The following is a 27,644-nucleotide window of genomic DNA, read 5'->3' on the forward strand; positions in this document are numbered from 1 at the left end:
GGGATCTGCCTGCCTCTGCCTTCTGAGTGCTGAGATTAAAGGCATGCACCACCACACCTGGCCCAAGATATATCTTTATGTAATCCTATTAGAGATGCACTCTAAGAAATTGGCATTGAAAAAAAAGTTTTGTTTTCATTATTCTATGAGTGTAACTATTGTCCAGAGACCTCTGACACAGCTTCCAACTATAGCAGTACAACATTGTTTAAAGTGGTGGTTCTCAACCAGTGGGTTGCAACCCTAAGAGGGTCACATATCAGATACCCTGCATAACAGATATTTATATTACAACTCACAACAGTAGCAGAGTTAGTTATGAATTGGTGACAAAAAATGATTTTATGGCTGGGGCATCACCACAACATGAGGAACTGTGTTAAAGTTTTGCAGCATTAGGAAGGTTGAGAAACACTGGCTTAAAGATCGTCAGAGCTAAAAAAAAAAAAAAAGAAAGAAAGAAAGAAAGAAAGAAAAGAAAGAAAGAAAGAGAAAAAAGAAAAGAAAGAAAGAAAGAAAGATTGTCAGAGCTGTGAGGTTTAGGGACTTAGAGGTTGCCCTTGCTAAGGCACCATCTCTGTACTAGGACCTGCAGGTGCCCAGTCTGTAAGTGAAATCTTAGCATCTCTGCCTTCAGGTTATGTCTGTCTTCTTTGGATCAGATTTCTGCCCAGATCTAAGTAGCCTTGTCTATCACTTAAGGAATAGTGCCTGTCTATAATGATATAGGTTAGTCCTACCTAACCCAGCTAACCCCCATCTAAGACTGAATGTATCACTGCAAGAATGAGAAGGAAGTTTTATGCCAACTTTTAAAACATCTTATTCCAAATCCCAAGATTTGAAACATCCTGTTCCAGATCCTGGGATGACACCTGAAAGTTCCTATTAATTTTTCTAAGCCTGTGGTCCCCTTGGATTTCAGAGACAGTGACCTTGCAGGCAGATAACTCATTATGAGACCTCCCCATAAGTGGAAACAGTCACCCCTACAGGGGACGTTATACTCCCCATCTCCACCCTAAGACAGAATCAGCTAACGATGAGAACAGAATTCTCCCTTATGCAATGACTGTGGCCACAACTTCCCTGAGCCAGAGCAGGAATAATGAGCAAGCAGGCCGTAGTTTACCCAAGGCTGTCTGTCTTTGCATGCATCTTTCTCCTCCAATCAAGCCTGTGGTCTCTTGTGACTTAAACATAAAATGTTTGGACACTTAGTTCCCAGCTGACTGTGTCTGTAGAGGTTGTAGAGACCTTAGGAGATGGGCCTGGCTAGCAGAAGTGGATTACTGGGGATGTACCTTTGAGGGCTCCATCTCTGGTTCTGCTTTCCGTGTTTTATCCATCAAAATGTAAAGACCCACTGCCATGCGCTCTAGCCCACCAGGGACAAAGCCACTCTAACCACCATGCCTTCCTTGGCACTGTGGACGGTATCTCCTTAGACAGCGAGCCTCTGTTTAAATTGCTTCTCTTAGGCATTTGGTCAAAAAAAGGAGGGGAGTTGTATTAGTTACAACACTCGTGTTAGTATCCCCAAACACAGGGTTCTGTCTTTTTAAAAGAGTTTTTATTTTACTGTATGCATATGGATGTTTTGCCAGCATGCCTGTATGTACACCAATTGAATGCCTGCTGGGTACCCTAGAACTAGGGTTCCAGATGGTTATAAGTCACCACGTGGGTCCTGAGAATTGGACCCCAGGCATCTACAAGAGCAACAAGTGCTCTTAACCACTGAGCCATGTCTCCAGCCTAAGGGTGCTATTTTAAAGATGCTCACCACTCCTTTTTCTTCCCATGTGGCTATGCTAAATATAAAACTTCCTGTCTTTTATCATTACATGTCCATGAGATCCATGGGGCAAGTGGCCAGACTTGATTTGTTGAGACACCCAAATTTAGCAATCCATTTAATTTTTGTCCTGTTTTGGTCTTCAAGCCTGTCCTGTAAGCCTGTATCCTACCCTGGCTAGATGCTAGCTACATCTGCCAGATGCCAACAGGTGTCCTGAGCATTATATACCTCTGACGAGCCTACAGAAGTGTTCGTGTGTGCATGGGCTCCTTAAAACAACCAGCAGCCTCCCACGTTGACCACCTAGCCAGCCCAACCTACATGCGAGCACAAAGGTGCAGCCACAGCTAGTCTTTGCCAAACCATTTGACTGGTTTTATTGAGTAGAAATTGAAGGTCCTTCAAACACAGTGACAGACACAAAGTATGCTGATGATGTTATTAGGTCTGGTCCCAGCCATCACTTCAGAATCATTGCTCAGGGACAGCCACATGCAGCTATAATTATGCTGTCAGAGTTTATGGGAACCCAGTTTCCTACAACAACAAATAGGCTAGAGCAAGTCTCCAAATGGCAGAGCATTTCTCTCCAGGGCCAGGAGCAAATGATGACCCAGCAAATGCTGCCTCCTCCAGTGGAGAAGCTGTACAGCACAGTGTGGTGGGGGAAAAAAGGCAAAGATGGAGAGAAGACTAGCTCAGGGAACTGGTGGCAGCCACTCAAGGATCGATCAGTGTTACCAACCTATTAGGAACAGACTCCTGCAGATTCCTCAGGGAAATGGTCATCACCCCAGGGGAAGACATACCAGGCATGGATGACAAGTACCTGAAGGCAAGTGGCTGGCCTACATAGTTCCTCTAAGGTCTCCAGCATCTGTCCTAGCTTTATTTATAGGGACGGGGTCAGCAGTGATGACACTAGATGAACTGCCAACCAATCCACATGAAGCACTCATTTAAAAAAAAAAGCTATTCTGCAGTTCAGGAAATATACCAATTCATATATGGCTTTTCCATAGGAAGGTCACTCAGGTCCAGAAGGGAATCTGCAGATTTCCAAGCCCCTATCGCATCCTTAAATCATGTGAGCACAATGTTGCAGCCTCGGAGAAGGCTGGCTGTATCACAGTGACCTTGTTCAAAAAGCAGCAGAAGTGTAAGTTGGCTGGCTTTGGGTGGGAGGGCTGGCAGGAGCTGCCACTGGGACCCCCCCAGCCTCCTCTCCATGACCACAGCTGGACAAATGGCATTCCTTCCTCTTCCTCGCTTTTGCTTTGTTCAGGCCTGTGGCCTTGAGGACTGTCACCATGTTCAGCTGTTTCCCCTCTTCCCACTGGGTACAGCCGTCACTTGGGCTGCTGGTTCTAGTGTGCTGGGCTTGGTCTCCAGACTGGACTGAATACCAAAGCAGATCCCACGCAGATGCTGGGCAAGGGTAAAGGCCAAGCCTGCATCACCTGGATCACCAGATCATCAGGATTTCCCCAGCAAATAGGATGGATGCCATAGGGGCTAAAGAGGACACTAGCCACCTCCTTCTGCCCCAGCTCCTCATGCCTTGGGAAAGAGCAGGTATCCAATAGGGATCTTCCATCGCCAGTGACCTGGGGCTTGACCTAGCCTCCTCCCACTGTCCAGCCTCAGCCAATGAGAAAATGGATGGCAGATGTAGTCAGAAAGCAGGAAGGCTCAGCTGTGGAGAAGGACACTCTTATGTTTAAATCCAGAAACCAGCCCAGTGTCAGGGGTGTGGCTTAGTGGGAGGATGCTGACGCAGCATGCATGAGGTCCTGGGTTCAGCCTCTTGCACAGGACAGAGAAGGAGGGAAAGAAAGAGAAACCAGCAAGGGCTGGGTTCTAGTTGGTGCTGTCACCTGTATAACAAGGAAGCCATGAGCAGAGCAAACATAGCAGTAAGAGGATGTGTGCGCCCCACTTATGGCCATGGGTGAGGGCTCTTTGGAATTAATATGGACAGGATCTGTTATCTTTCTGTGTGTCTCTGTCTGTCTCTCTGTCTCTGTCTCTGTCTGTCTGTCTATCTCTCTGTTTCTGTCTCTGTCTCTGTCTGTCTGTCTGTCTGTCTCTCTCTCTCTCTCTCTCTCTCTCTCTCTCTCTCTCTCTCTCTCTCCTCTCTTCTCCTATTCTTTTTGCCTGAAAAGGAGGAGAAAAGCAGGAAGGAATTATCAAGTCAGAGGAAAGTATAAAAGAAGGAGTTTGCTCATCTCAGATAATGAAGATTTCACTTACAGGAACGTCAATAAACTGAGGAGCAACGATGTCCTAAGCACCAAGAGTCACATAGAACTTTTTAATATGGCGTCTCTGAGGATGGAAATAACCCTAAAATATGATGCTCCTTTGCCTTTCTAAAGACAGTAGACTGGCACTGTTTGGAGGTTTTCATGTCTCTGTGTCTCTGTGGATGTCAAGAATGGAGGGCCCTGAAGCTGTCTTGCCCTTGGGATTATTACAACACAAGTTCTTACTCCCTCACCAAAAGGCCCCATGCCAGCTGATGACCTCTGAGCCCTGTAGATGTTGTCTTTGCTGGTAGACTGTTAGCTGCCGTGTCTTACTTCAGCCAGCACCTGTTACCTTCCTTGTTCTACTAGAAGCCAGATCCATTCTCACTAGAACTGAATGGAAGATTAAAGCAAATGTCATAAGTGACTTGCTTTTTGCAAAATGGCCTTTGAGAAGGGGTTTACAGCATGTGATTATGAGACTCAAAACTCCATCACCCCAGTCCCTGGCTATCTGGGCCTGAGGGACCATTCCAGTAAGTGGTCGGGGTAAGAGAGTAGAGTTACAATGACATAGCAACCATTTTCTCTCTTAGTGAGAATTCAGGTATTTGTGAACTTTGTGGCCCAGTGTGGATTTTCTAAGTTGCCATCAGGACATCTTCAGAGGGAACAGTAGGACCCTTGCATCTGATCAGAGTGAGAAATTGAGGGAAATCTTAGTTCTAACTAGCTGGTTCCAACATAGGCCTTTTCCAACTGCAGAGAGAAAAGGATTAGTATAAGAAGGTGGGGTGCTGTCGCCTTCATTTCTGGGGCACGACCTCTTAGTACCACCTTCCATGTTGAGGGGATCATGGGAGGTGGTCCCTGTGCTAGAGGGTGTAGTGTGGTGCCTGGGTTCAACAAAGCACCAACCATAAAGTGACTTTTACATGGGTCCCAAGGTCAAGAATTACTAGTCCCTTAGTTCTAATTACAAAATACACCCAATTCTAAATGTAGATGGATTTGTAGTTCAGATATACTGAGTCTGAATCCAAGAAGAAATCTGTTACTTTGCCTTAAGAAAATATTTCATGGTGTTTTTTCCAATGTTCAAAATGTGCAGACATAGAAAAACTGATGGTACTTTTAAAAAGTCACATGCCCAATGATGTTTCTAGAGCAATCTACCCACCACAGGCAAAAAGAATGCAACAGAACAGGGCCACGAATCAAAGGACTTTCCAGGACAGTGGTCCCCAAGTGGAATCCCGGGACTGTGAAGCTACCCAGAAGAGCTGAGACCTAGTAGCTCAGATCCCACCCCACAAGGAAGTGACATGGGCTGGAATCCAGGAACATCAGAAATCTCTGTGTTGTTCCCATGAGCAGACAGAGACAAGGCCACTGCCTAATCTAGCATGGTGACTCTCAACCATGCTGGTAACCACTTGGGGAAATCTGAGGGCTCCTGGGAGCTCTCCTCAAGCCTACTGCAGGATCACTTTATAAGAAATCCTAATGTGCACAGGATTGAGAAGTGCAGTTCGGGAGGAGACAGAATGCCTACCCCAAAGCTGTTGAATGACCTCAGAGCTAGAGGAGGGCTGCCATGGCTCTCTGGCTGTTGTAGCCACGTCAGGTGATGGCAATGAGTATTTTCCCCTTCTGTCTTTGAAATGGAAAAAGTATTTACAGGAGATTATGCAGGGGAAAACAGAAACCTCCAACAGACTAGCAAGCCACTGTCACCCAGCTCATGTGTCAGCCAGGACAGCTAAGCTCACTGGCAAAGCTAGTTCAAATTTGCACTTGCTATCAGCACAGGGGCCCAAGTCTCCAGACAAATATTGTATGACACAAAGGCCTTAGTGCAGCCAAATGCTGGGTGAAAAATATAGATTATGATGGGAGGGATGGGGGGTACACTCTCATTTCAAAGATTTTGGGGTTTTTATTTTGCGAGATGAAGATGCTCTAGAGGTTAGTGGCATTGTGAAAATAAGTTTTCATTTTAAGTTCATTTTTCAGATTTAAGACAGGGCCTCTATGTCCCAGGCTAGCCTTGAACTTGCGATGTGGCCCAGGCTAAACTCAAACTCATGGTCATCCTGCCTCTGATTCCTGAGTGTTGTGAGTATAGGTCCCAGTCATGGATGCTCTGAACACTACTGTGTGGCTCTGTGTCAGTGCCAAGGGCACAAAGAGGAGCTTGGTTCCAAGTGTTCCCTCAGAGAAAAGACAAAGCATCCACAGAGGGTCTGGGGACACTTAGCTATGAGCTCTGAGGACATCCTAATGGAAGTCAGTGCTGGTTGCCACGGAAGCAGAGGGGAGAGTGTGTGACCTACTCTATAGAGGGGACATAGCGGAAGGTGTGGCCTAACATCATTTGCAAAAGTGCCCAGATAAGAAAAGGGAGAAGCAGGGGCAGAAGGGTGGGACCACTCCAGGCACAAGGACCTCTTCCACAAAAGCACGGGACTAACAAAAGAAGGGGCCCCCACAGAGGCAAGAGGGCCTCTAGAAAGAGAGAAAGACTGCTTGTGACATGGCCTATATGGCTTGATTAAAAAAATAAGCTAAAAAAAAAAGTCCTGAGCTTTGCAGTTCAGAAAACAATGGGCCCCCACAAAAGGCCCATTTTTGAGGTGCTAATTCTCAGAATACAAGAGGGTCCCTCAAAAGAGCCTGAGTTCTGGCAATGTCAGAGGCAAGTACAGGGAAGCAATGAACTCATGGGATATTTATGTTGGAAGTGGATTAAGTAAACAGAGTGTGAAGAAGAAAGATGTCTGGGCAGAGACCTGGGCTTACCCATCATCTGTCTGCGCTGGAGTGTGGCAAGTATTGTGTAACACTGCGTCCCTGGGGCCTAGAAACACCAAAAGCCTGAGGGCCTACTGTATTCTAGATGATGAATCAGAGCCTCCAGGGGCTTTGGGGGCTCCCTAAGGTCATATGTCTACTAAACTATGGGGGAAACTCTGAGGCCAGACTCTTCTACCTATGTCAGTGGAGGACAGACAGACTGAGGTCTGAGATGCCATGCAAGGCCAAACTCAGAAGACCCAGGGGGCATGCTCCTAGTGCTCCTGGGGAGGGCTGGCCTGCAAGTTAGGACAGCAGGGATTGGTGGCTCCTAGGAGACAGGGCGTCAGCAGGAACTCTGCTGCTAAGAACGCCCTGAGGAAGTGTCACAGAGGATGAGGCATTCAGAGGTTGGGCTGCATCAGGAAGAAACAGAGCTGGAAAGAATGTGAGGACCTGGGGCTCGTCTTGTCAAGTGTTACATGGTTGTCAAGGATCAGACCCAAGGCATAGCGCCTTCTTTGGCAATGGCTATGCTGTTCAGGATTCAGATTTCACTTGTGTACGGCTCCTCCTTCTCCTCTCCCTAAATAAACAGGAACATGGTCTTGAGAGCCCTCCACACATCGTGTTTTCTGTGAGTGTTTGGGAGAGGCTCTTTTTAGCATCAGTGCATGCATATAAGTGCCAGAAGGGCAGCTTCAGTCATCACATATCTTGACAAAATGAGCATAAATCTCATACAATAATACACAGTAATGCGTGGCTGATAACAACAGGAGGCTTTGCAGCCTCTACTTCCTTCTCAGACTCAGCAACATCTAGGGTTGTTCATGCCTCTCAGAGCCTGCGCGGAGATGCAGGAACAGCATCATCAGAAGGTTCCAGAAGGCAGCTTGGCCTTGAGCCTCCTTCTGCCTCCTTTCTGCCTGCCTAAGCATTGAGTCACCTCCTTGTTGCTGTGGCTGGCACCTTTCAAGCCTGGAAATGCATTTAGTACACAGGAAGACACAGTAGCTGCTTAGTTTGCAGGGAATTGATGTCCTTAAATTAGAATTTAACTGGTAATCTGCACTGTGTGAAGGAACAGAGGCGGCGGGGGGGGGGGGTCCCAGCATCAATACCCATGTCTCGTTGGACCTTTGATAAATGTTAAACATACTGACCGCTTTAGAAAGCATGTGGTCTAAAAGTCAGGAGACTGGGTGAGTCTCATGTGAGCCTCCAGCTTGCCATGTGCCCTGGGGCAAGTCACTCATGTTGTCACTTAACATGGACCCTTTTTCAAATATCTCCTCTTTTCCCCCCAAATGCAGATGTGGCCTTAGTTCTTCTCCAGGGGAACAGCGTACCAGGCATCAAATCTATTTTCAGGGGTCAGGCCTGAGAGAAGTACCAGAGAGCAGAGGCTGCCTCCCGGACCCCAGGTTTGGAGTGCAGTCTGTGGAGTTCTTCAGAGGCCTCCACTGGAGGCGTGGCCATGAGCAAGTCTCTCACCTGTACCCTAACAGCCTCTTTACCTAAAGGGGTCTTGTCGTGATGATGGGATACTGTGATGATGGGTAAAATGGTCAGAGCAGGACCTGCCGAGCAGTGAGTGCAATGAAACAGCACCTTTAATTGCTAATACTGCTTATAGCTGAGGTCCACACACCAGTTTTCCCTTGGCAGTCACCCTGCAAATCCTTTCTAAGCCTCTAACTGAAGAGATGAGGAAACTGAAATCCTGAGGGACAGGAGGGAGCTGCCTTGAAGCACATAGGCAGGAGTGCCACCATAAGCCAGGAGGGTGTCCTAACCCCCTCACACATGGTCATGGGATGCATTTGGATGTGCCATCTCCAGCTCCTGTGAGGTCCAGTTAGGGCCAGTTCTGAGCATCTTCAGCTGGAGAGACCCTGATGTCTGACCAGGCTCTTGCCCACCTATTCCCCAGGTAGAGGGATTTGTTCCTAGCAGACACTCAGCAGACACTGATGTCACTTCTTTACTCTGGGCCTGTCTCCTTAAGTGGGACAGGTCTGTCCTTATGAAGCCTTCTATTTCTGATGTCCCATGGTTCAGTTAGCTGTATAAATCTTAGTTAACGTGGGTCATTCTCAGAACTCGCTCCTTGGCAGAAATAGCTCGAGCCCAGAAAGCCATAAGCACCCCTATCTTTGTATGGTGTCTCCTGGTTTACTCAAGTGTGCTGCCCTGTGTGCTTCAGCAGCTGCTCCATGACCCCACATCCCCAAAGACAAAGGATATGGGCCTCCTGGGGGCCTCTCAGTAGCTGGAGCTCAGAAAGACAGTATCCAAACACATGGGTGTGGAGTGAGACCCAAGTACCTGCAGGCCAGAGCCCAGAGGAAACAGGCTCAGAAAAGTCAGAGGCTAGAACTCGAGCTGGTCAGAAACCTCTGGGCCAGCACTCTCTTGTCTATCTCAGCAGGGCCTGTGCTGGAACCTGCCAAGTGAGGTCAGACAGAAGGCCTGCCTAGGGTGGACTCACAGCTCCTCCCCAGAGTGGCATGCCGGGCTGAAGTGTGGATGTGATCTGTCTGCTTCCCTGCCGAAGACAGAGCTGATGCCTCTGTCAAAGAATCCTCCCCAGACCACAGAGAAGTCCTTCCCAGACCACAGAGGAGTCCTCCCATCCCACAGAGGAGTCCTTCCCAGACCACAGAGGAGTCCTCCCATCCCACAGAGGAGCCCTCCCCAGACCACAGAGGAGCCCTCCCTAGACCACAGAGGAGTCCTCCCCAGACCACAAAAGAGCCCTCCCTAGACCACAGAGGAGCCCTCCCTAGACCACAGAGGAGCCCTCTCCCCAGACCACACAGGAGTCCTCCCCAGACCACACAGGAGTCCTTTCCCCAGACCACAGAGGAATCCTCCCCAGACCAACCACAGACCAGATCAGAACAGGCCTGATCTGTTTGTTTGTTTGTTTGTTTGTTTGTTTGTTTTAGAGACATCTAAAGAAGGGAAGAAAGGAAGGAAAAGAGAGGAGAGAGGAAGAGGATGGAGGGAGGGAAAGAGCCAGAGGAAGGGCATGCAGGCTAAAGTCTTCCCCACACAGACATTCCGCAGTTCCAAGTGACCATTAGGCATCTTTGCACTTAGGGTGGGAAAACATAGTAGGAAGCAACTGAAAGGACTTTCAGATGCTGATGGCACGAGAACCCCTCAGCCTAAGCTGATTCCGCCTAACCCTGGACTTAGTGACAACAGGCATATGCCCTGGGTTTGTCACTTTCACAACAGAAACAGCAGAGATGTTGGTGTCAAAGCCCCAGCTAGCTGCCGTCCACTAGGCTCACGTGACCAGGCGCTTTCCAGCTGACGATCCCTATTCAGGAATACAGTTTTAACAAGATTCTGCAGTATTCAGGGACATAAAGAGGAACAGATCTTTATAAATAACTCCTGATTAAAATGGAACTGAAAATAGGGAGACAGAATAGGAAGTGAATTGCTAAGCACATACTGAGTCAATAACATTGGCTTGAAGATCTTAGTGCAAATGGCTGGTCTTGTTTATTTCCTTCTTGTCAATGTAAAATGCAGGCTGGAACCTAGAGGCACCAAGGCTGTGTGTGTTCAAGGACTATTTTAAGGGACATGGCTCTCAGCTCCTGGAGTCTTAGGGAGATGCTAACACAGGCCTTGGTTAGATATCCCTGAAGCCTTTTGAGCTCAACCAGGTGGTAGGACCAGAACACCCAGCCACTGTCTGTTCCCTGGAAGGGCTGGCCTCTGAGCCCTGAGATTCTAGATGGTGATTCATGGCTGAGTCCCCGGGATGAAACTTGGGCAGCCAAAGATCTGAATGAGACCTGGACCTGTGCTCTTTCCTGTTAAGTGAAGGTGTCACCTGCTAAGTCTGTTCTTAGCTGCAAGCAGGCCACTACAATTGGTGTTCTCTGGGAAGTGGAAACTGAGAGGAAATGTGTTTATGCGGCCCCTGTCCCCTGAGAGTGGTCCAGCAGCTAAATGGAGGCACAGAGTAGAGGCTTGGGACAAAGCTGGCTTTGATAGACTCTATGCCTCCCTCCCTTCCCAGGACCTACACACAATCCCTAAATCCTTAGGGAGTGACTGCCGCCAGCATGGCAGGGCCAGAGAACCCTTTCGTGATGGAGGATGGGAGCTGAGCCACCGTGTTGGGCCTGTCTTTCAGCAGTCATCGCAGGTGCCTGTGTGCACGCGGAGGATGCCGCGGCTGTGCATGCGCAGAAAGGCGAAGATCTCCGAGGGCATGGCGTGGAAGCCAGGCTTGGGCTTGATGTTGTCATAGTAATGATGTGTGATATAGAAGCCAGAGGGGTTCATGGGGAAGGCCCAGAAACCGAACAGGTGCACCTCCTCGCAGAGCTCCAGGGCCGCAGTAACCAGGATGAGGCCAGTGCTGATGCGCCTTGCGCGCACGCCTAGGCTGAGCCAGTAGCGCGACACGTTGGACAGGTACTGTGGGTGGAAGAAGTAGACCCGCTGCTGTGACTGGAAGTCGTCCAGCATGTACTTGACACGGAAGGACACGAGGGTGTTACGTTCGTTGTAGAACGCTGGCAGCAGCACCGAGGCGTTCTCGTACTTCTGCAGCACTCTGAAGAATGGTCGCCGCCACTTCTCCAGCTTATGGAACCTGCAGGGTGGCAGAGTGAACAGCAGCAAGCCCTGTGCGTCCTTGTCCTTGCAAGCTATCCTCTCCGCCCGAGCCCCTGGCCCCAGCTTCACACTAACATCCCACCTCGCACCCCTCACCTCCCACCCTTCACCCCCTTCTTTTCCCCCACATAAGGCTGACAGGGCCGCCTAGCCTCCCCTCTTTTGCCTCCCCTCCTTTCCTTATTTGTTTTGTTTTTTGTTCGTTCACGGATGGGGGCGCACATGACAGAGTGAGAGTGTTGGGAAGTGCCAGAGTCAGCTCTCTTCTTCCATCACGTGGGCCCTGGATATTGAACTCAGTCCTCAGAACAGGGCCGGGAGAGGGAGTCTTTACCCACTGAGCCATCTCATGGCTCCCAGGAGAGCAGCCTTTCTCAAAGATTGAGGGTTTTGCTGGTTGGTTGTTGGTGGGTTAGTTGGTTGGTTGGTTGGTTGGTTTAAGTGGGTACAGAAAAAGATACAACACAGGCTGAATAGCTAGTGTATGGCTATGGGAAGACAGAGGGTAAGGACAGCCAAGGAAGGTACGAGGGGCTTTGGCCAGGAGGTGGAGCCACATACCATGCCCTGCGCTCTTCTCCCTAAGATTGGGAGTGACCACCAGATGGTCAGCTGCCTGGCCTGTCCTTAGCTTGCATGCCCTTTGCAGTGGCAATCCCTCCCTCCCTGTGCAGCCCTCTCTGTTCTCTGAAGGCTCCTGGCTATTGGTGTCTGGTACAACTTAGCAACTCTCCCCCCTCTTGTCCCTCTTACCCACCCTCTGGCCAGGCTGACTAGGAGCAGGGATCTCAACACACTAGCTCCTGCAAACCCCTCAGGTACATCCACAGACAGGAGGCAGGCGAGAACTCAGATCTTTGCGTGAGCCACGCCCCATGACCCCCCAATATCTAGACACTGCCTGCCCCCAGAACCTGAAGGGTTCCTCACCACTACCAGGTAACAACTGCCCAAAAGAAACACAATCCAGGCCCCACGTATGGAAGTTAACAAGAAATGAGGTACATTATTAAAAAATAAATTTTTATATTTTATTTAGCCAAATATAAAGATGCTATCATTTTGGCATATTTTTAATGTAAAAACCAACAAGATGTGTTAAGTCCCTTGGTTTGCATTAAGTCTTTGGTAACGAATGAGTGCTTCAGGCAGACAGCTGGCCTGTGTCCACCAGTTCCGGTCATTCTCAGTGCCCAGTGGTTGCAAGGGACTGGTGGCCACCAAAAGACAGCTCTAGAAAGAGGACCACTGACCTGTCAATTATGATGCTGGGATTCACGGTGACTACATCTGTCTTCTCTCCCACATCTGTGGTATATATCCCTGAGATGGGGGGCAGGTTGCACCTGCAGAGAGACAACGTCACATAGTTAATTGGTCAGTCACCTGCAGGTGGCTGGGAGGCGGAGGGGAAGGGAAGGTTGTGCGGATAGGTCAAAAAAAGACAGAGGTCACCAGCTGGGCAGGACCTCTGTGGCTGGCTAAGACAAAGGTCTTTTCTGCTCTGCGTAACAAACATTCAATCCTTAGTCTCACCCAAGTCACAACCATGGAGATGCGTTCTGAGACTATCACTGAAAACATGTTCCTGAAAGCTGTGGTCGTCGCTGGGCCTCCGTAAGGAGGTGTAAGCAGAGCGATGCAGAAGCATCCCCTTGTCTGGGGACCCAAGACTTCTCCAACACATTTGTATCCCAAGTTACAGGATCCTGTTCTTTACCAATTAATGTAATCCCTTTAGCCACTGATACCCTCTGAGGCCGGGACTTGAATTTTTGCTGTAATTCAGACAGTCTCATAATGAGGGCTTTGGTTTGACTTTACACAACTTGAGCTGTGTGGCTGTTTGGAGAGAAGATTCTCTCCCAGGGCATACTCAGAAACCCTTAGACTGTTCGTGCACATCTGTAGCAGACTGTTCGTGCACATCTATAGCCGGTCCATTTTGTGGGAGTTCATTGTTATCCTTCACCACATTCTGAGATGCTACAAGTTGGCTAATATTTTTTTAATGAGCTCGTTCTTTTCCTTTGTCAATTCCTTCAGAGATAGTAGGAACAACCAAACAGCATCCTCATTTCCTTTTTTTTTTTTTCCTGCAAATTGTCAAAAGTTTTACATACCAAGTCACCAAAGCTGTTGTCTTTCACAGTTGGTAAACCAAGATAATCAAAAGCATTTGTCTCCTTAAGTTTCACACCACGGGCTTTCAGTACTCTCTGAGTCTCAGTAACTATAGATGTTGGCAAATTGGAAAGCCTTGTGCAAACACTTAAAATTTTTATCCTTATATTTCTGTTGCCCTAGAACCATTTCCAGTACCAAAATATGTATCATTTAGGTTCATATATTACAGGGGAGTCTCATATAAATATATGGGGTTTACTACAATAGCTTACAGGCTGTGTTTAAGCTAGCCCAACAACGGCTGTCTGCCTATGTAAAGTCCAAGAATCCAGTGGTTCAGTCCATAAGGCTGGATGTCTCAGCTGGTCTTCAGTACATGGCAGAATCTCCCAGAAGTAGGCTCTCATGCCAGTGAACAAGTGGATTTTCCATCGAGAGGAAGGACAAGCACACAAAGAGAGTGAGCTTCCTTCTCCCATGTCTATTCTATAGCTGCCAGCAGAAGGTGTGGCCCACCTCAAAGATCTGGATTAAAAGTAGGCCTTCGCCTTCCCACTTCAAACAATTTAACTACGAAAATAAAAATCACTCACAGGTGTGCCCGGCTACCTGGATTTTCAGTAATTCCAGATGAGGTCAAGTTCAAGTTGACAACCAAGAATAGCCAGCACAGAAAGAGAGAGAAACATGCAAAGTGGGTGTGGTGGCACCTGATGCAATCTCAGCGCTGGAGACCCAGCAGGGAGATGGCAGTTTGACGCCTGCCTGGACTTCTCAGTGAGAATTTGTCTCAAAAAGGAAGGAAGGGAAGATGTGTGTGGGATGTGTGACAACAGAACTTGAGGAAGAGATCAGAAGATGCTGCAGAGCTGACAGACCATGAGCCAAGGAATGCAAGCAGTGTCTAAGGCAGAAAAAGCCAGCAGACCACCCTCTAGAGCATTTGGGAGGAGACAAGGTCCCGCTGCCATCTTAATTGTAGCAGCTTAGCCATCCCATCTCCAGATTGTAACATTGTAAACCTTATCTGTTTCAAGCCACTGACTTCCTGGTAATTGGTCACACTATCGTGAAGTTATTCCTACAGTCCCAAATACGCCAAACCGAACAATAAAGTGTCTATGGTTCCAGTTGGCAGGTGTCAAATGTCACCTGTGAGTGACACCAAGCTGCATAGGAGCCTGGAGAAGGGTGTAGGTGGGGGCAGTCAGGAAAGGAAATGGCAGAGCAGCCGGTGCTTTTAACTGCTGAGCCATCTCTCCAGCCCTTGAAACTCTCATTTTAAATCCATTTTCCTTGCAGAGATAACAAGGAGAGTGAGGATCCGCATATGAAAAGAGGATCACGCCACATTAGACAGGAGACATGCAAAGACCCCTCTCCAGCCCATTAGCGCCTGGGTGAGGTCACAGACATCCTTCCTCCCACCAGCATTTGAGTAAAGGGACCACCCATGTAGGCACCATGGGGGCGGGGCGGGGAGGGGGGAGGTTGGGAGCTCTACAGGGCTGTTAGTCTTAGGGCCTTCCATCCAGAATGCCGTTTGCTTTTTACCTGTTCTCCCAGCTGTGAAAACTAAAAACTCGAACCCCCAAGCCCCACAACCTGCATAAAGGTATAAGGCTAGAGGGGTGAGAGGTCCCCCGCATCATGAAGGTGTGCTAAAGCAGAGCACAGGGCCAGAGGCACACGTGTGGGGGAAGGGCTCAGAGAGAAGGGCCTTGGAGGCAGGTGCACCTCCAGGCAGCTCCCTTACCGGAAAACAAAGTCAGCACTGTTGATCTCCTTCCCACAGCCGCTGTTCTTCAAGATGCCTCCGTTGCCCACCACAGCACACTTCTTAAACTGAGATCGGAAGTAGGGCATTTCCTAGAGAGGAACATGCACGGTGTCACAGCCAGTGCCACCCCACCCCTGAGGCTTCTTCACCTCTGCCCCAGCCCCCATGAGCTCTACCCAACTAGGCAGCTTTGTCAGGAACCTGAGATAAAAGGGAGCCCATCTTACAGATGAGGAGAGGGAAGAAAGGGCTTGCGGCATTAAGAGACTCTTCCTCCCATTTCTGACACCGAGGACTGTGCAGGGCTGCTTCGCCCCGCCCCCCAGCCCCCACCAGCCAACCAGCAGCTGAGGGTCCCCCAGGAAGCCACACTGCATCAGGAGTTAGGCTCAACCAAAAGGAGAAGCTCGTGACCCTCTGTGGCACACGTGAGTCTGTGACCCCTTTTCCCTGTGGGGACAGGTCTAGAGGACCCGGACAAGGAGAGCTCTGGGGTCTCACAGTTAACATGGGGAGAGACATTTCTAGACTCTACCCAAAACTCACAGAATCGAAATCTCTAGGTGGGCAGGCGGCCAGAAAGCTGACCTTTTAAAACTCCAGAGACATCTCTAAGCTAAGGGAAGCTGCCATATGCCATCACTCAGGGGCTGGGAAGTCATGGGCCACATCTGCTGTATGGCCACCAAGATGAGAATAACGTTAATTTTTTTTATGGTCTGAATCCACTCAAAGGAAACATGAGACATGTGAACATTATATAAACTTCTGATGTCTGTGTCACTGAGGTGAAAACTCATGATCATGCCCATTTTCATGCTGGGACCATGGTGGCAAGTAGTGATGGTGATAATGTGACCCGCAGGGCTATTTACTATCTGGTCCTTTCCAGAGAAAGGTGTGATGACCCTGCTGTGTCTCCTGACCTCAGTAATTCATGCCCTGGCTCTCCAAGGACTCGTAGGCCAGCTCAGGCTACGTCACATGATGCTATGACTTGCTTAAGATGCATATTTATCTGCCACCTGCCTCACACTCTGGGCCTTGAAAGACCCCTCTCAGTGGCTCAACACCACCCTTTCCAGCTCTGTGCTGTGCCTTCCACTCCTTCCCTGAGCCCAAATCTTGCCAGATCACTCTGGTATCAGCCATAGGATGTACAGAGAGACTCTGGTTTTATCATTTTAGCACCTCCCCTGACCTGCTAAAACATCCCAGAGCTCTCCTTCCAGAACATAATCACGAACACACCCTTGGCACCACCTCTTGCCGAAGCCACAGCACCCCAACACCACAGAACTGTGTGAGCCAGCCAAAAGTACAAGTTCTGCACCCCCTTCCCAAAGACTGCAGAACTTGGATGTATACCAGCTCTCAGCCCATCCAAATGACCACCACCACTGACCAGCCCTACCTTCATACAGCATCTCTGATACTGTAGATGTATTGTGGGCAACCAAACCTGCTATGAATCCCAGTGTCGTAAAGAAACTGAGACTTTAAAGGGGAAAAAAGATCACCCAACTGCTACACTAACAACTGGCCAGGCAAGATGTGCTCACAGAAATAGTAATGGCAAGTCTGTGTGGAGACAAAGAACTATGTTCTCACTGGAACTGAGTCCTGATGCACAGAAGAGAAATCACAGCTAATACTACAAGCCTGGTCCAAATCCCATGACTGGGAGGTCATGAGGCCCAGTGAGGAATCTATAGCTGTTGACATACTAAAAGGACATAATGTGCCCATCAAATTGTCTTCAAAATAATTATATGTTTCCCTATAGATAAGTGTTGCTGTCAGCTTTGCTCAGAGAAGCTCCTTTTGCACTGGGCAGTATGCATAATTGCAAAGATTAATAACTAGACAAAGTGCTGAGAATAAGTGATAATTTATGGGCAACCATAAGTGGGGCATGCATAGCATCGTCTTCAAGGCTCAGGGAACAAACATACTGGGAAGAGAGAGGACACAATGGAAGAAACATGACATGGAGTGGAGTTTGGTGGAATGCTGTCTTCTGGCCATCTGGGCAAGGCATGAGGGTGGCACTTTTGAATTCACAGTGGCCTTGATTACTACACAAGACTGGACCAGCCAACATGCTGTCATGGAATGGGGATGAGCCCTCTCTGAGGATCCACAGACAGTTAGCGGCTGCTGGGTAGGATACTCATGGGGTAGTAGCCCACGCTCCTGTATGCAACCACAATAAAAACGCATTGAGTTACTGAAGAAAAAGTGGATGAGAAGGGACTAGTTGGTAAGGGAAAGGGGCATTGGAGAGGAACTAGGTTGGCGGTGATGGCAGTGGAGGAACTATGATTAAAATGCATGACTATAAAGCCATGCGTGAAAATGGCATAACAAAAACAATCATTATGCATAACTAATAAATGCTAAGAAAAGACCTTCTTACACAATGACACCAAGGTTATCTGATGTGGTTGACACTCAGGCCTGGCTGTTTCTTGGGCCTGCTTTCTGGTGTCACATGCTTTATATGCATTTTTTTTCTCTTGTGCCTGCCTCAGGGGAGGGATCAAGGTGCAATTAATCCCTCTTCTAGATAGCTGTGGGATATCCTCAGCATGCAATGATAGAGGCAGAATTTTAACCTTTTTTGACCCCAGATCATTAAAACCATAGCTAGTTAGCACTGTCATGCCCAGACAGTATCCTCAGGAAACACAGTGGATAGGCTACTGGGCTGCAGACCACTGGCTGCACGAGACCAGCATCTGCATGCAGAGTGCAAGGCATGCTGTGCATATTTGGGGCCCTGCCACAGAGACGGACCACCCACGGCTCCCCCGTCAGACCACCATGTAGGGGATGTACCTTGGGAAACATTTTGAAGACCTCCTGGTTGATGTGATAGAAGCCACTGGAGTCCACCTCATACCTGAGATTTGTCTCAATCGGGGTGTTCTTCTGGGTGGTGAAGAGAAAGCTGGGGGCATTGCAGCACCTGGACAAGGTAGACCTGCTAGGCATGGAGACAGGAGTGACACTGGGCAGAGCACAGAGGGGACCCTTCCTTTCCACCCCATTACCACACTCAATTCCTATCCTCCTCCTCCTCAGCATCTTCATGGCACCTGCCCTCCCCTCCCCCTCTCGGACCCAGCTTAGCTTCCTATTTGGGAAGCTTTGGCTGCCATATTTCGATGACAGCTCCTGTCTTTGAAGGCTGTGGCCCAGACTAACCATACAATAACCTACTTGGGCTAGAAGGAAAAGCAGGGTGCCAGGGCCTGAACCTCTCTAACTCTCACACAGAACTCAGCATGGGCATGTTCAAACTGTGCTGTGACAGCCAAGCCAGTCAGGCCTTGACTGGTGCCCACTCAGCTGCAGCGAGACTCCCTGCATCAGAGTTCCACACAATTCCAGGACATGTTCTTCCCACGTCACTCATCCAGTGACCTAAAGCCAGAGATCTTTAGGGTCTCAGCCCCCATGGCCAATGCTCAACAAAGATCTCCCGTTATCTCACATCCCAAGGCCCGTATGGCCACCCAAAGCTGACTTAGGAGCTGACTTAGGATAGGGCCAGACTGGGGACGCTGCATTGGTACTAGCTGCCTTCCTGCAGAGGGTGGAACATGGCTCCTAAAAGAAGATTCAGGAATTCAGTATAAATATAAAGGAAGAAAAAAGAGAGGAGTGAGGGAGTGGAAGAGTGAGAGAAGAAAGTTAGTTAGTTAGTTAGTTAGTTAGTTAGTTAGTTAGTTAGTTAGTTAGTTAGTTTTAGTTAGTTAGTTAGAAGAAAGAGTCCTGACGTTTTTCTCTCAGAAACAGTCAAAGCTGAGCTGTAGACGATTAAAGCTCAGACACCAAATTTAAAAGAAAACATACGAAAAGCCCGAGGGAAATGGGGCTGCTGTTCTTCTCTCTTCTCCAGGCCTTTCCAAAAGAGCTCTTGATAGGGTTAGCTCCTGGGCAATCTTGTCCCCTGTCTTAGAAACTTGATGGGTTCTGGCTGTGGCCACAGGCACAGATCACTGCCTCCTTGAGGACTGGAGCCAGAGCCTGGAGTGCACACTGCTGCAGGCTCCGTCCCCTGCAGTGTCCAGACAGCCTTGGGGGATGGACCACCTCCTCCACAGAGACCTGTGATGACCACTGGCAGGCCCAGGAGGTATGGAATGTTCTCAGAGCTCTGGGGTGAAGCTATGAGTTGACACTTAGCATCCAGAGGCCTGGTCTCTGTTTTCTGCCTTGTTTCCTGCAGCTGTGGACTCCAGGCAGATCTCTCTCCTCACTGGGCCTCGATTTCCTCATTCATAGAACATAGGGTTGGCTTTTCCATGTCTGACCCTCTATAAGTCTATGACTCCAGCTTGCCAGAACCAAAAGGTTAAAGGTAAATACTCTTTTATGATTTCACATCTTGCTGGGAAATCTTCACCGGGAAATCACCTGGATGCTAGTCATCTGGGGCTCTTTCTGTGGAGAGTTTGATTTTAGAATTTGACTAAGCCTTCCAAAGGAAGGCCAGAGCCTGGAAAGTGAGCCTGTCATGTCAGTATTGTTTTAGATAAGACCTCTGTCCCAACTCAGCCTGGCCCACATCCTTGCACGCCTCACTGGCTCACTCTGTCCTTGCTGTTTATCAGCTTCCGTGTGTTTAAGCCCCACCCCAACCCCCCAGGACGTCTAGAGAGAAAAGCATGAAGCTCTACTTCAGAGGGCCAGATTCTGGATCTGTCTTGCATGCTGTGGCACTTTGCCCAGGCCCACTAGAACTTTCAAGGTGTGTGTGAGGGGGTGGTGGCAGGGGGCGGGGGTCTCCTCTAACCAGGCCTAGGATTCGGCAGCCTCAAAGAGGCCTCTGACACCTGTTCATAGGGGCTTATTAATATCAAATAGCTATATTTCTAAAAGTGTGCCACTGCATACTCCTATTCCCACACACTATAAGCTGAGCACTTGAGTGTTAGAGGCAAGATTATGAATTTGAAGTCATCCTGGGCTACACAGTTAGACCCTATCCAGAGAGAGGAGGAGGGAGGAGGAGGAAGCAGAGAGGAGACTTCCTGACCTGGAATTACCACAAATTGAAAGTATTGATAAAGAAAGTACAAATGCTTGGTGACGCCTACTTCTACAGCCTCCTGTGTGATGCTCCTTCATGCCAGTAGCTTCTCAGTTCATTTAAACTTGAACCTGAATGGCTGGGACCCAGTTTAGACACAAGTTGCCAGGACCACATCAATTTCTTAGTGTAAGGTCTACCCGCCCTGGCGTGAGACCACAGCTGGCAGGAGGCTAGTAATGGAGAAAACCCCAAAGCTCATCATTAACAAAAAAGCATTTTTGGATGCCTCTCATCCGTTTGGTTCCCATAGGAGAGCCTGGAGATATAGCTACTGCCTCTCCCAGAGCTTATTGCCTGTTAATTGTGGTTAGACAACGATTAAGAAAATCAACAGCCAGGGCTGGAGAGATGGCTCAGTGGCTAAGAGCACTGGCTGTTCTTTCAGAGGACCTGGGTTCAATTCCCAGCACCCACATGGCAGCTCACAACTGTCTGTAACTCCAGTTCCAAGGGATCAGCACCCTCACTCATATGTACATGCAGGCAAAACACCAGTACACATAAAAAAGTAATAAATAGTTTAAAACATTTTCAGAAGGAAATGAAAATCAACAGCCAGGTTCAGATGTCAAACAGAAACATGAACACAGGGGCTCCAAGAAGGTGGGTAAAGCCACTGTCCCAGGATGGGGAGGTGAGGATAATGAGATTGTAAGGGCTATGAAGAGACCTTAAGCAAGTACAACACCTCTTGGAGCCTTGGTGTACATCAGCCTGAGCTAGAAATGACTGGTCCAACCTTGTAAGGCCACATCGAGGACCACAACAAAGCATGGGGGATACCAGCTGGCCAAGCTGGCCTTGCCACTGTCCATATTCCTAACCCCCTTGAGGCCAGTTCCAGGTAGATGCCCACTGAGAACTAGGTGTTACAGGATGATGGGCAGCTGGTGGGCAGCTGAAGAGGTGGCAGTGGGGAACCACACCAGGATGAAGGAAGGCAGATGATGATGCGTACTTGAAGAGGCTGGCTTCAGAGGTATCCATTGCCCACTTGCATATCTGGAGGCTCTTCCACCTGTCAAACAGGTCAGACTGCTTCACCCTGTGAGAGCAGTGGCCAGGGGCCAGGGAAGAGGTAAGGTTGCACTGTGTGTCATCACTGTTTCCAAAGGCCCTCCCTTCCCCCTCCCCTGTATGCCATGTCCATGGCTGGGGTTCTACTTCCCTTATTGTTGGTGTGAGGCTAATTCTCAAGGCAAGCCAGAAACCCAAGAGGTGCCCTTTGTGTGCAAACAGTAGAGAGTCAGACATCCTCTACCCTAATACTGCCTGCACTAGGCATCAGACCTGAGCCTTAGAACCAGCTCAAATTATTCAAACTAGCTGATCCTAAGCCTGCTTCCCACAGATCTCACCCAGGCTTGCCCCTCACTCTTGCCTCTGGTGGGCACTAAACTCTGCCCTACCCCATCTGGTATGGCCCTGCATGTGTAGCATGCTTCCCGTTTCTAGGACTCTGTAGTATAAGATCTCTTAATGTCCAGCTGTGGCAGTGCACATCTCAAATCCCAACACTTGGGAGACAGAGGCAGGAAGTTTGTGCATTCAGAGCCAGCCTGAGATGTACAGTGAGTTTGAGGCCAGCCTGCACCAAAAAGTGGGACCTTGTACCAAAAAAACAACAACAAAAACCTCAACACACACACGCACGCACGCACACACGCACGCACGAACACACAAAAAAAATTCTACCTTTTTACTGTCAGTCACACCATATTTACATAAGTACTTTCACCTCAGGCAAGTCCATCTTTCCTATGTGCTTCCCCTCAGAGACTATCGCCATTCTCTCTGAAATCACAGTCTATATGGAATAAGACCCTAACCCTAGCCCTAGCCCTAGCCCTAGCCCTAGCCCTAGCCCTAGCCCTAACCCTAACCCTAACCCTAGCCCTAGCCCTAGCCCTAGCCCTAGCCCTAGCCCTAACCCTAGCCCTAACCCTAACCCTAGCCCTAGCCCTAGCCCTAACCCTAACCCTAGCCCTACCCCTAGCCCTAACCCTAACTCTAACCCTAGCCCTAACCCTAACCCTAACCCTAACCCTAGCCCTAGCCCTAGCCCTAACTCTAACCCTAACCCTAACCCTAGCCCTAGCCCTAGCCCTAGCCCTAGCCCTAACCCTAACCCTAACCCTAACCCTAGCCCTAGCCCTAACTCTAACCCTAGCTGGCTTTAAGCATCTCTGCACCAGGATGTTCCCAGTCACTCGCAGGAAAGGGAACAAAGTCACCCCTGAGTGCCCGTGGAAGCATGTATACTCTGAGACTTCTCGGATCATTTAATATGTCACCTAACCCTTGTCACCTCCTAAGAGATTCTTCTTATTACCATCAGATGGCTGCCATTCCTTATATTTCTGCATGGTGTTATTCCTTAGTGGGTGGGTGCACAGAGGTGGATCATACAAGAGAAAGATATATACAGGGGGACCTGCTTCCCAAAGCGGGTCCCATGAAACCCTAGCACAATATAATGCCACGTGAGAGGACTATAAAAATGAGACTTTCCCATGCAATTTTATATTATTTTCAGACCCAAACATATTTATGGCCAAATGTGTTTGGGAAAGCTGATTTAAAGTCTAATACTTTTCTTTTACTCTGAGACCTCTCAGTCCCTTTAGTAAGTTCTTCTGTGTTGTTTATTTCCACACATCACTTTCCAGAAATACTGGATTGTGGGAGCCTCGTTTTCACCGGGCAGCTTATAAGCCTGGAATCCCATGAGTGCTGAGAACACAGGACAGAGTAAGCATCTATCACAGGCAGGACCCGGGTTTCTCTTGCTCGGTTGGACGCAGTTCACAGCCAAGGCCAGGCAATAGGCAGATGCTCAATGTCCAGGCTGGGGCCTTTAGGAACTCGCAGAAGTCCTTGTTCATCTACTCCTGTGCATATTTGAAGGAGAGTTCAAAACCTCCTCCAGCTTCACAGTGGGGCAGGTGATTCTAGAAAAGGTGCCAACTCGCTTAACTATTGTCAAAACAAACAAAATAGGCTCGTTATATTGAGGTTCACTTCTTCGTCTAATAGGAACCGGGAAGTTGTCCCCAAACAAGGCCAGTTGTTGCCTACAGGGAGGACACATGGCAGGTGGAGGAAGGGGTGAGTGCAGGACAAATAGATGATGGAATCAAAGGAATCTGGTCTCAGGTGCACTCCAGACGCTTCCTAGCCAGGTGACGGTGCCCCAGGCACTAACTCTCTGCTCTCTCTATTTTCTCATCTATGAAATGAGCTACACTTGGTTTTTTTAGATGTAACTTATTTTTATTTTATGTGTATGAGTGTTCTGCTACATATGTGTATGCACACCATGTGCTGGCATGGCCAGAGGAGGGCGTTAGAATTCTTGGAACTAGGGTTAGGGACCATTAGAAACTTCCATGTGGGTGCTGGGAACTGAACCCAGTTTCCCTACAAGAGCAGCCAGTGTTCTTAACCACTGAGACATCTCTCTAGCCCCTCATAGATTTTTTTAAATTATTAAATAAAGATGACATAATAATAGTCTGGACAGATGTGTGACACACATGACGTGGGCGTAGGTTGCTGTTATTTCCCAACCGATTTGACTAGGCTCTCTCCCAGCCCCTAATGCTTGTGTAAAACCTACACGTTCCCATGCCTCACCCCTGATCTTTCTCCCTATGTGATAAATACCACAGGTCAGAAATCAGCCTGAGCTACTCACTAACTCAGTGCTGAGATACAGCAAGGGATTTGCTGAGTGTAACAACAGACTGTTCATCTCCTTGATGAATCTGGGTTCAAATCAAGTCTACTTACTGAGCACCTCTACACAGCCAGATGTGGAAATATAGTAGCAAACACTGCATCTCCCTGTGTGTGTGGAGATCCCAGAGCAACAAGGAAGACATACTGGAAGGAAGAATAGACTGCCTTGTCTGGAAGTGGAAGAAAAATAAAAGACTAGGGAAGTGGCTGTCACATGGTTGGTCAGAAGCTTTCTCAAGGAGGGAAGCCTCACACAGGATGCTGAAATAATGTAGATGTGAGCCACACTACTGTCTGAGGGAAAGTGTAGCTCAGAGTGAGTACAAAGGCCCTGCGGCAGGAGCGTGCTTGGTAGTCAGAGAAAAGAGCTCTCACCTCCTGTCGAAGGCAAGCCTTCCTTGCAGCTTTCCCAAGTCTCCTGCAGCAGCCTCCCCCCCCCCCCCCCAGCACACAGGACATCAGAGAATAGATGCCATCACACAGCAGTATCCTGGCCCATCACTGCTCCTCTCCCCTTACCTCCCTGCAATCCAACCCCCACCCCCAGGATTGACTACTGACACAAACTCTTCAGAGAGATGCATCATTGCCAATGCTCCAGGCCAGGGCCCCAGAGCTTGACTGTTCCCAGTATCCCGACCTTATTCTGGGTGTCTCCCTTTCCCTTGTCACATCCAAGGTCAGGGCTAGACACACAGCCTTAAATCCTGGCTCCATCCCCAACACTCAGTGTGACCTAGGAAAGTCATCTGATCTCTCGGGACACTCGGCTGCTTTGTCTGCGCTCTCTGCCCATCTCAAAGGCTGTTGGAGACAAGAAACGGAGTCGCATGTATAAAAAGCCCTGAAGGTTGCTGTACAGATAGATGCAGAGCCACCTTCTCCTTCAAGACGAAGGGCTGACTCTTCTTTCTCCCATGGCTTCACCAACATTCCAGAAGAGAAACAAAATTGCTCAAACTTGCCAGGATAAACATAGTGACAGTCTTTGTGGAAGAGAACTCTAGACAGGCCCACGGAAAGAGGAGGGGCTGAGTCAAGAACAGGATGACAAAGTCTAAAAATTCTAAAACCAGGAGCAGTGGGCAGAGGCACAGACCTAAAAATGAGAACCAGTAAATGACCACAAGCCATCAAGGCTGGGACTGGAGTTCGGAGTTAGAGTACACACCACCCACCCTGCATGAGATCTTAGGGTAGAACACTCCCCCATGTCCCCACCCAGGTTGCCACCACCAGGACTTAAGAGAAAGCAAAAGAAAAATAACCAAAACCATCCAGTCCAATGCACACCCTGCAGATGTCAGATGAAGTGGGAAATCAGACCAATCATTCCTTTCTACAGCCTGTGGTGCATTCTGCACCATCTCAAACATCTTCAGAGGCAGAACTACCAGCTTCTAATCGCTTTCTGTCTGAATATGAACATGCAACCAGGGGTAATTGAATCTCCGTGGAGGAGACAGAACAAGATAAACCACCAAGTAAGAACAGTGCAGAAGCTGTGAGACAGAGAGCATCAGAAGACCTGGGAGATGACACTGGGGAACTTTACCAGGATGGAGAGGCAAAAAGAAAAATGACAAAATTAAAAGGTACACAGAGACCCTGCCTCCAAAAGATACAGGTGGGGGGAAACAATTTAAGAAGATGCCCAACATCTACACCCACACCCAGAGAAAGAGAGAGGGGGAAGGAGAGGGAGGGGAGGGAGGGAGGGGGAGGGAGGGAGACAGAGACCGAGATCATTTAGGCATGAAAGGCCCCAAACCCTTCCCTCTTATCTACTGCATCCTGAGACTCGACTTGAAAACACACAGGAGTAAGAAGAACAACACTGGAGTCAGCTCTGGGTTCTAAACAGGTTATTCCCACCATAAAAGGCAGAGGTAATGCTAACAACCTCGTCTTTTGTGGCGCAGGGTCTAGAGACACTGTCTGTAGTTGACAAGAAACAATTTACTAATGTAACCCATCCACAGAAGAGCTAGGACTAAGCAGTGTAGCCATTGGTAAAACAAAACACCTGAGGCTGGGCACTTACAAAGGAAAAAGGTCTATTTTGTTCAGATTTTAAAACTGGAAGCTCCAGATCTGATGATGCCATCAGTTCAGCCCCTGGCAAGGGTGTCAGAAGCTGCCGGAGGGTGTGGCAGAAAGCTTAAGATCATTAAGTGTCAGGATTAATCATTTATAGCAACCTAAACCCACCCCCACACCCATGTATGTGTACATGCGTGTGTGTGTGTGTGTGTGTGTGTGTGTGTGTGTATGTGTGTGTCTGTGTCTGTGTGTGTGTGTGTTTTCCTGTGTGCCTACACACACACATTCAGATGCACAGACATATTTGTGTGGAGACCAGAAGCCAGTGTCCTGTGCCTTCCTCAGTCACACGCCACCTTAGTTTTGGAGACAGAGTCTATCATTGAACCACCAGTTCAGCTAGACTACCCAGCCAGGGGAGTTCCAGGGATCTCTCGGCCACGCCCCTCCAATCCTGCGGTTATGGTTGCACACATGCACACCTCGCTTTTGCGTGCGTGCTGGGCATCTAACTAGGCATGCGTGCTTGTGTGGCTTTACCAGCTGAGCCACCTCCCCAGCCCTGCAATCTAGCCTGTGTGGCCATCTTTAATCTCTTCTAAGGGTGATGGCCCCAGTGATCTAGTTCGCTCCCTCTAGTTCTCACTTCTTAAAGTCCTGCCACCTCAAACCCCTAGCATAGGAACCCTTGGGTGCAAACCACACCCAAACCACGGCACCCTTAAACTGGGGGAACCTTGAGAAGGGAGAAGGAGGCGGGTGGAGTCCTCGCCTACCAAAGGAGAAGGTCTGTGGACAAACCCACAGCAGCACACGCATGCTCCTGAGAGGGGCCGTGGTGCTTACCAGAAGGAGCCGCTGAGCGCCCAAAGGAATGGAGCCAAGGGGAGAAGGCCGCGGCAGGCTCTGGGTTTGTAGTACTACAAGCTTTTATGATTTACGTCATCACCAGTGATAGCCTCACTGCACTCCCTGGCTCCCCCTTATCTTCCAGGGCCTATTATGCTTGCCCACTCTGTTTGCACCCCAACCCCATCCACTTTCCCCACCCACTTGTTCATTGTACAAGTGTATCTTGAGCCTGTGTCTAACTCTAAGATACCCGAGCTTAGGACCTGGCTTCGATGAGCCCCAGCCTGGTAGAGGACACAGACAGACTTCTTACAACTATTCTGTACCTGAGCTTTGAGAGGCACGAAGGACTCGCAGCCCAGAAAGTGCCACTTCTTGCTGGTGGCCATGCCTCCAAGCTGCTCTGTTTGGTCTCGTTACTGGATTCTGCACCAAGTCCAGCTCCAGAAGGGTAGAGAAGTAAGCCAGAGGCTGGCACAGGACTTCTCAAACAAGACC

At 48.9% G+C, this 27,644-nt stretch overlaps 1 protein-coding gene across 4 annotated transcripts in view; it reads right to left on the reverse strand.

Annotated features, from left to right (window-relative positions):
- Nucleotides 1-10,227: 10,227 nt before the first annotated feature.
- Nucleotides 10,228-27,644, reverse strand: part of ST8SIA5 (ST8 alpha-N-acetyl-neuraminide alpha-2,8-sialyltransferase 5) — a 59,242-nt gene continuing 41,825 nt past the window's right edge. For 2 of the 4 annotated variants that reach the window (XM_084780974.1, XM_084780972.1), the window contains 5 exons: nt 21,469-21,555; nt 18,248-18,395; nt 15,383-15,495; nt 12,753-12,845; nt 10,228-11,476 (listed from right to left, as the gene is read on the reverse strand). In XM_084780974.1, coding sequence (XP_084637100.1) covers nt 11,008-11,476; nt 12,753-12,845; nt 15,383-15,495; nt 18,248-18,395; nt 21,469-21,555 — 910 coding nt within the window. In that variant the 3' untranslated portion in view covers nt 10,228-11,007. The remainder of the gene's footprint in view (nt 11,477-12,752; nt 12,846-15,382; nt 15,496-18,247; nt 18,396-21,468; nt 21,556-27,644) is intronic. The other 2 variants (XM_084780975.1, XM_084780973.1) reach the window with 1 other exon arrangement.

The sequence above is a fragment of the Acomys minous genome (genome assembly GCF_964271855.1).
Source record: "Acomys minous genome assembly, chromosome: 4".
Lineage (NCBI taxonomy): Eukaryota > Metazoa > Chordata > Mammalia > Rodentia > Muridae > Acomys > Acomys minous.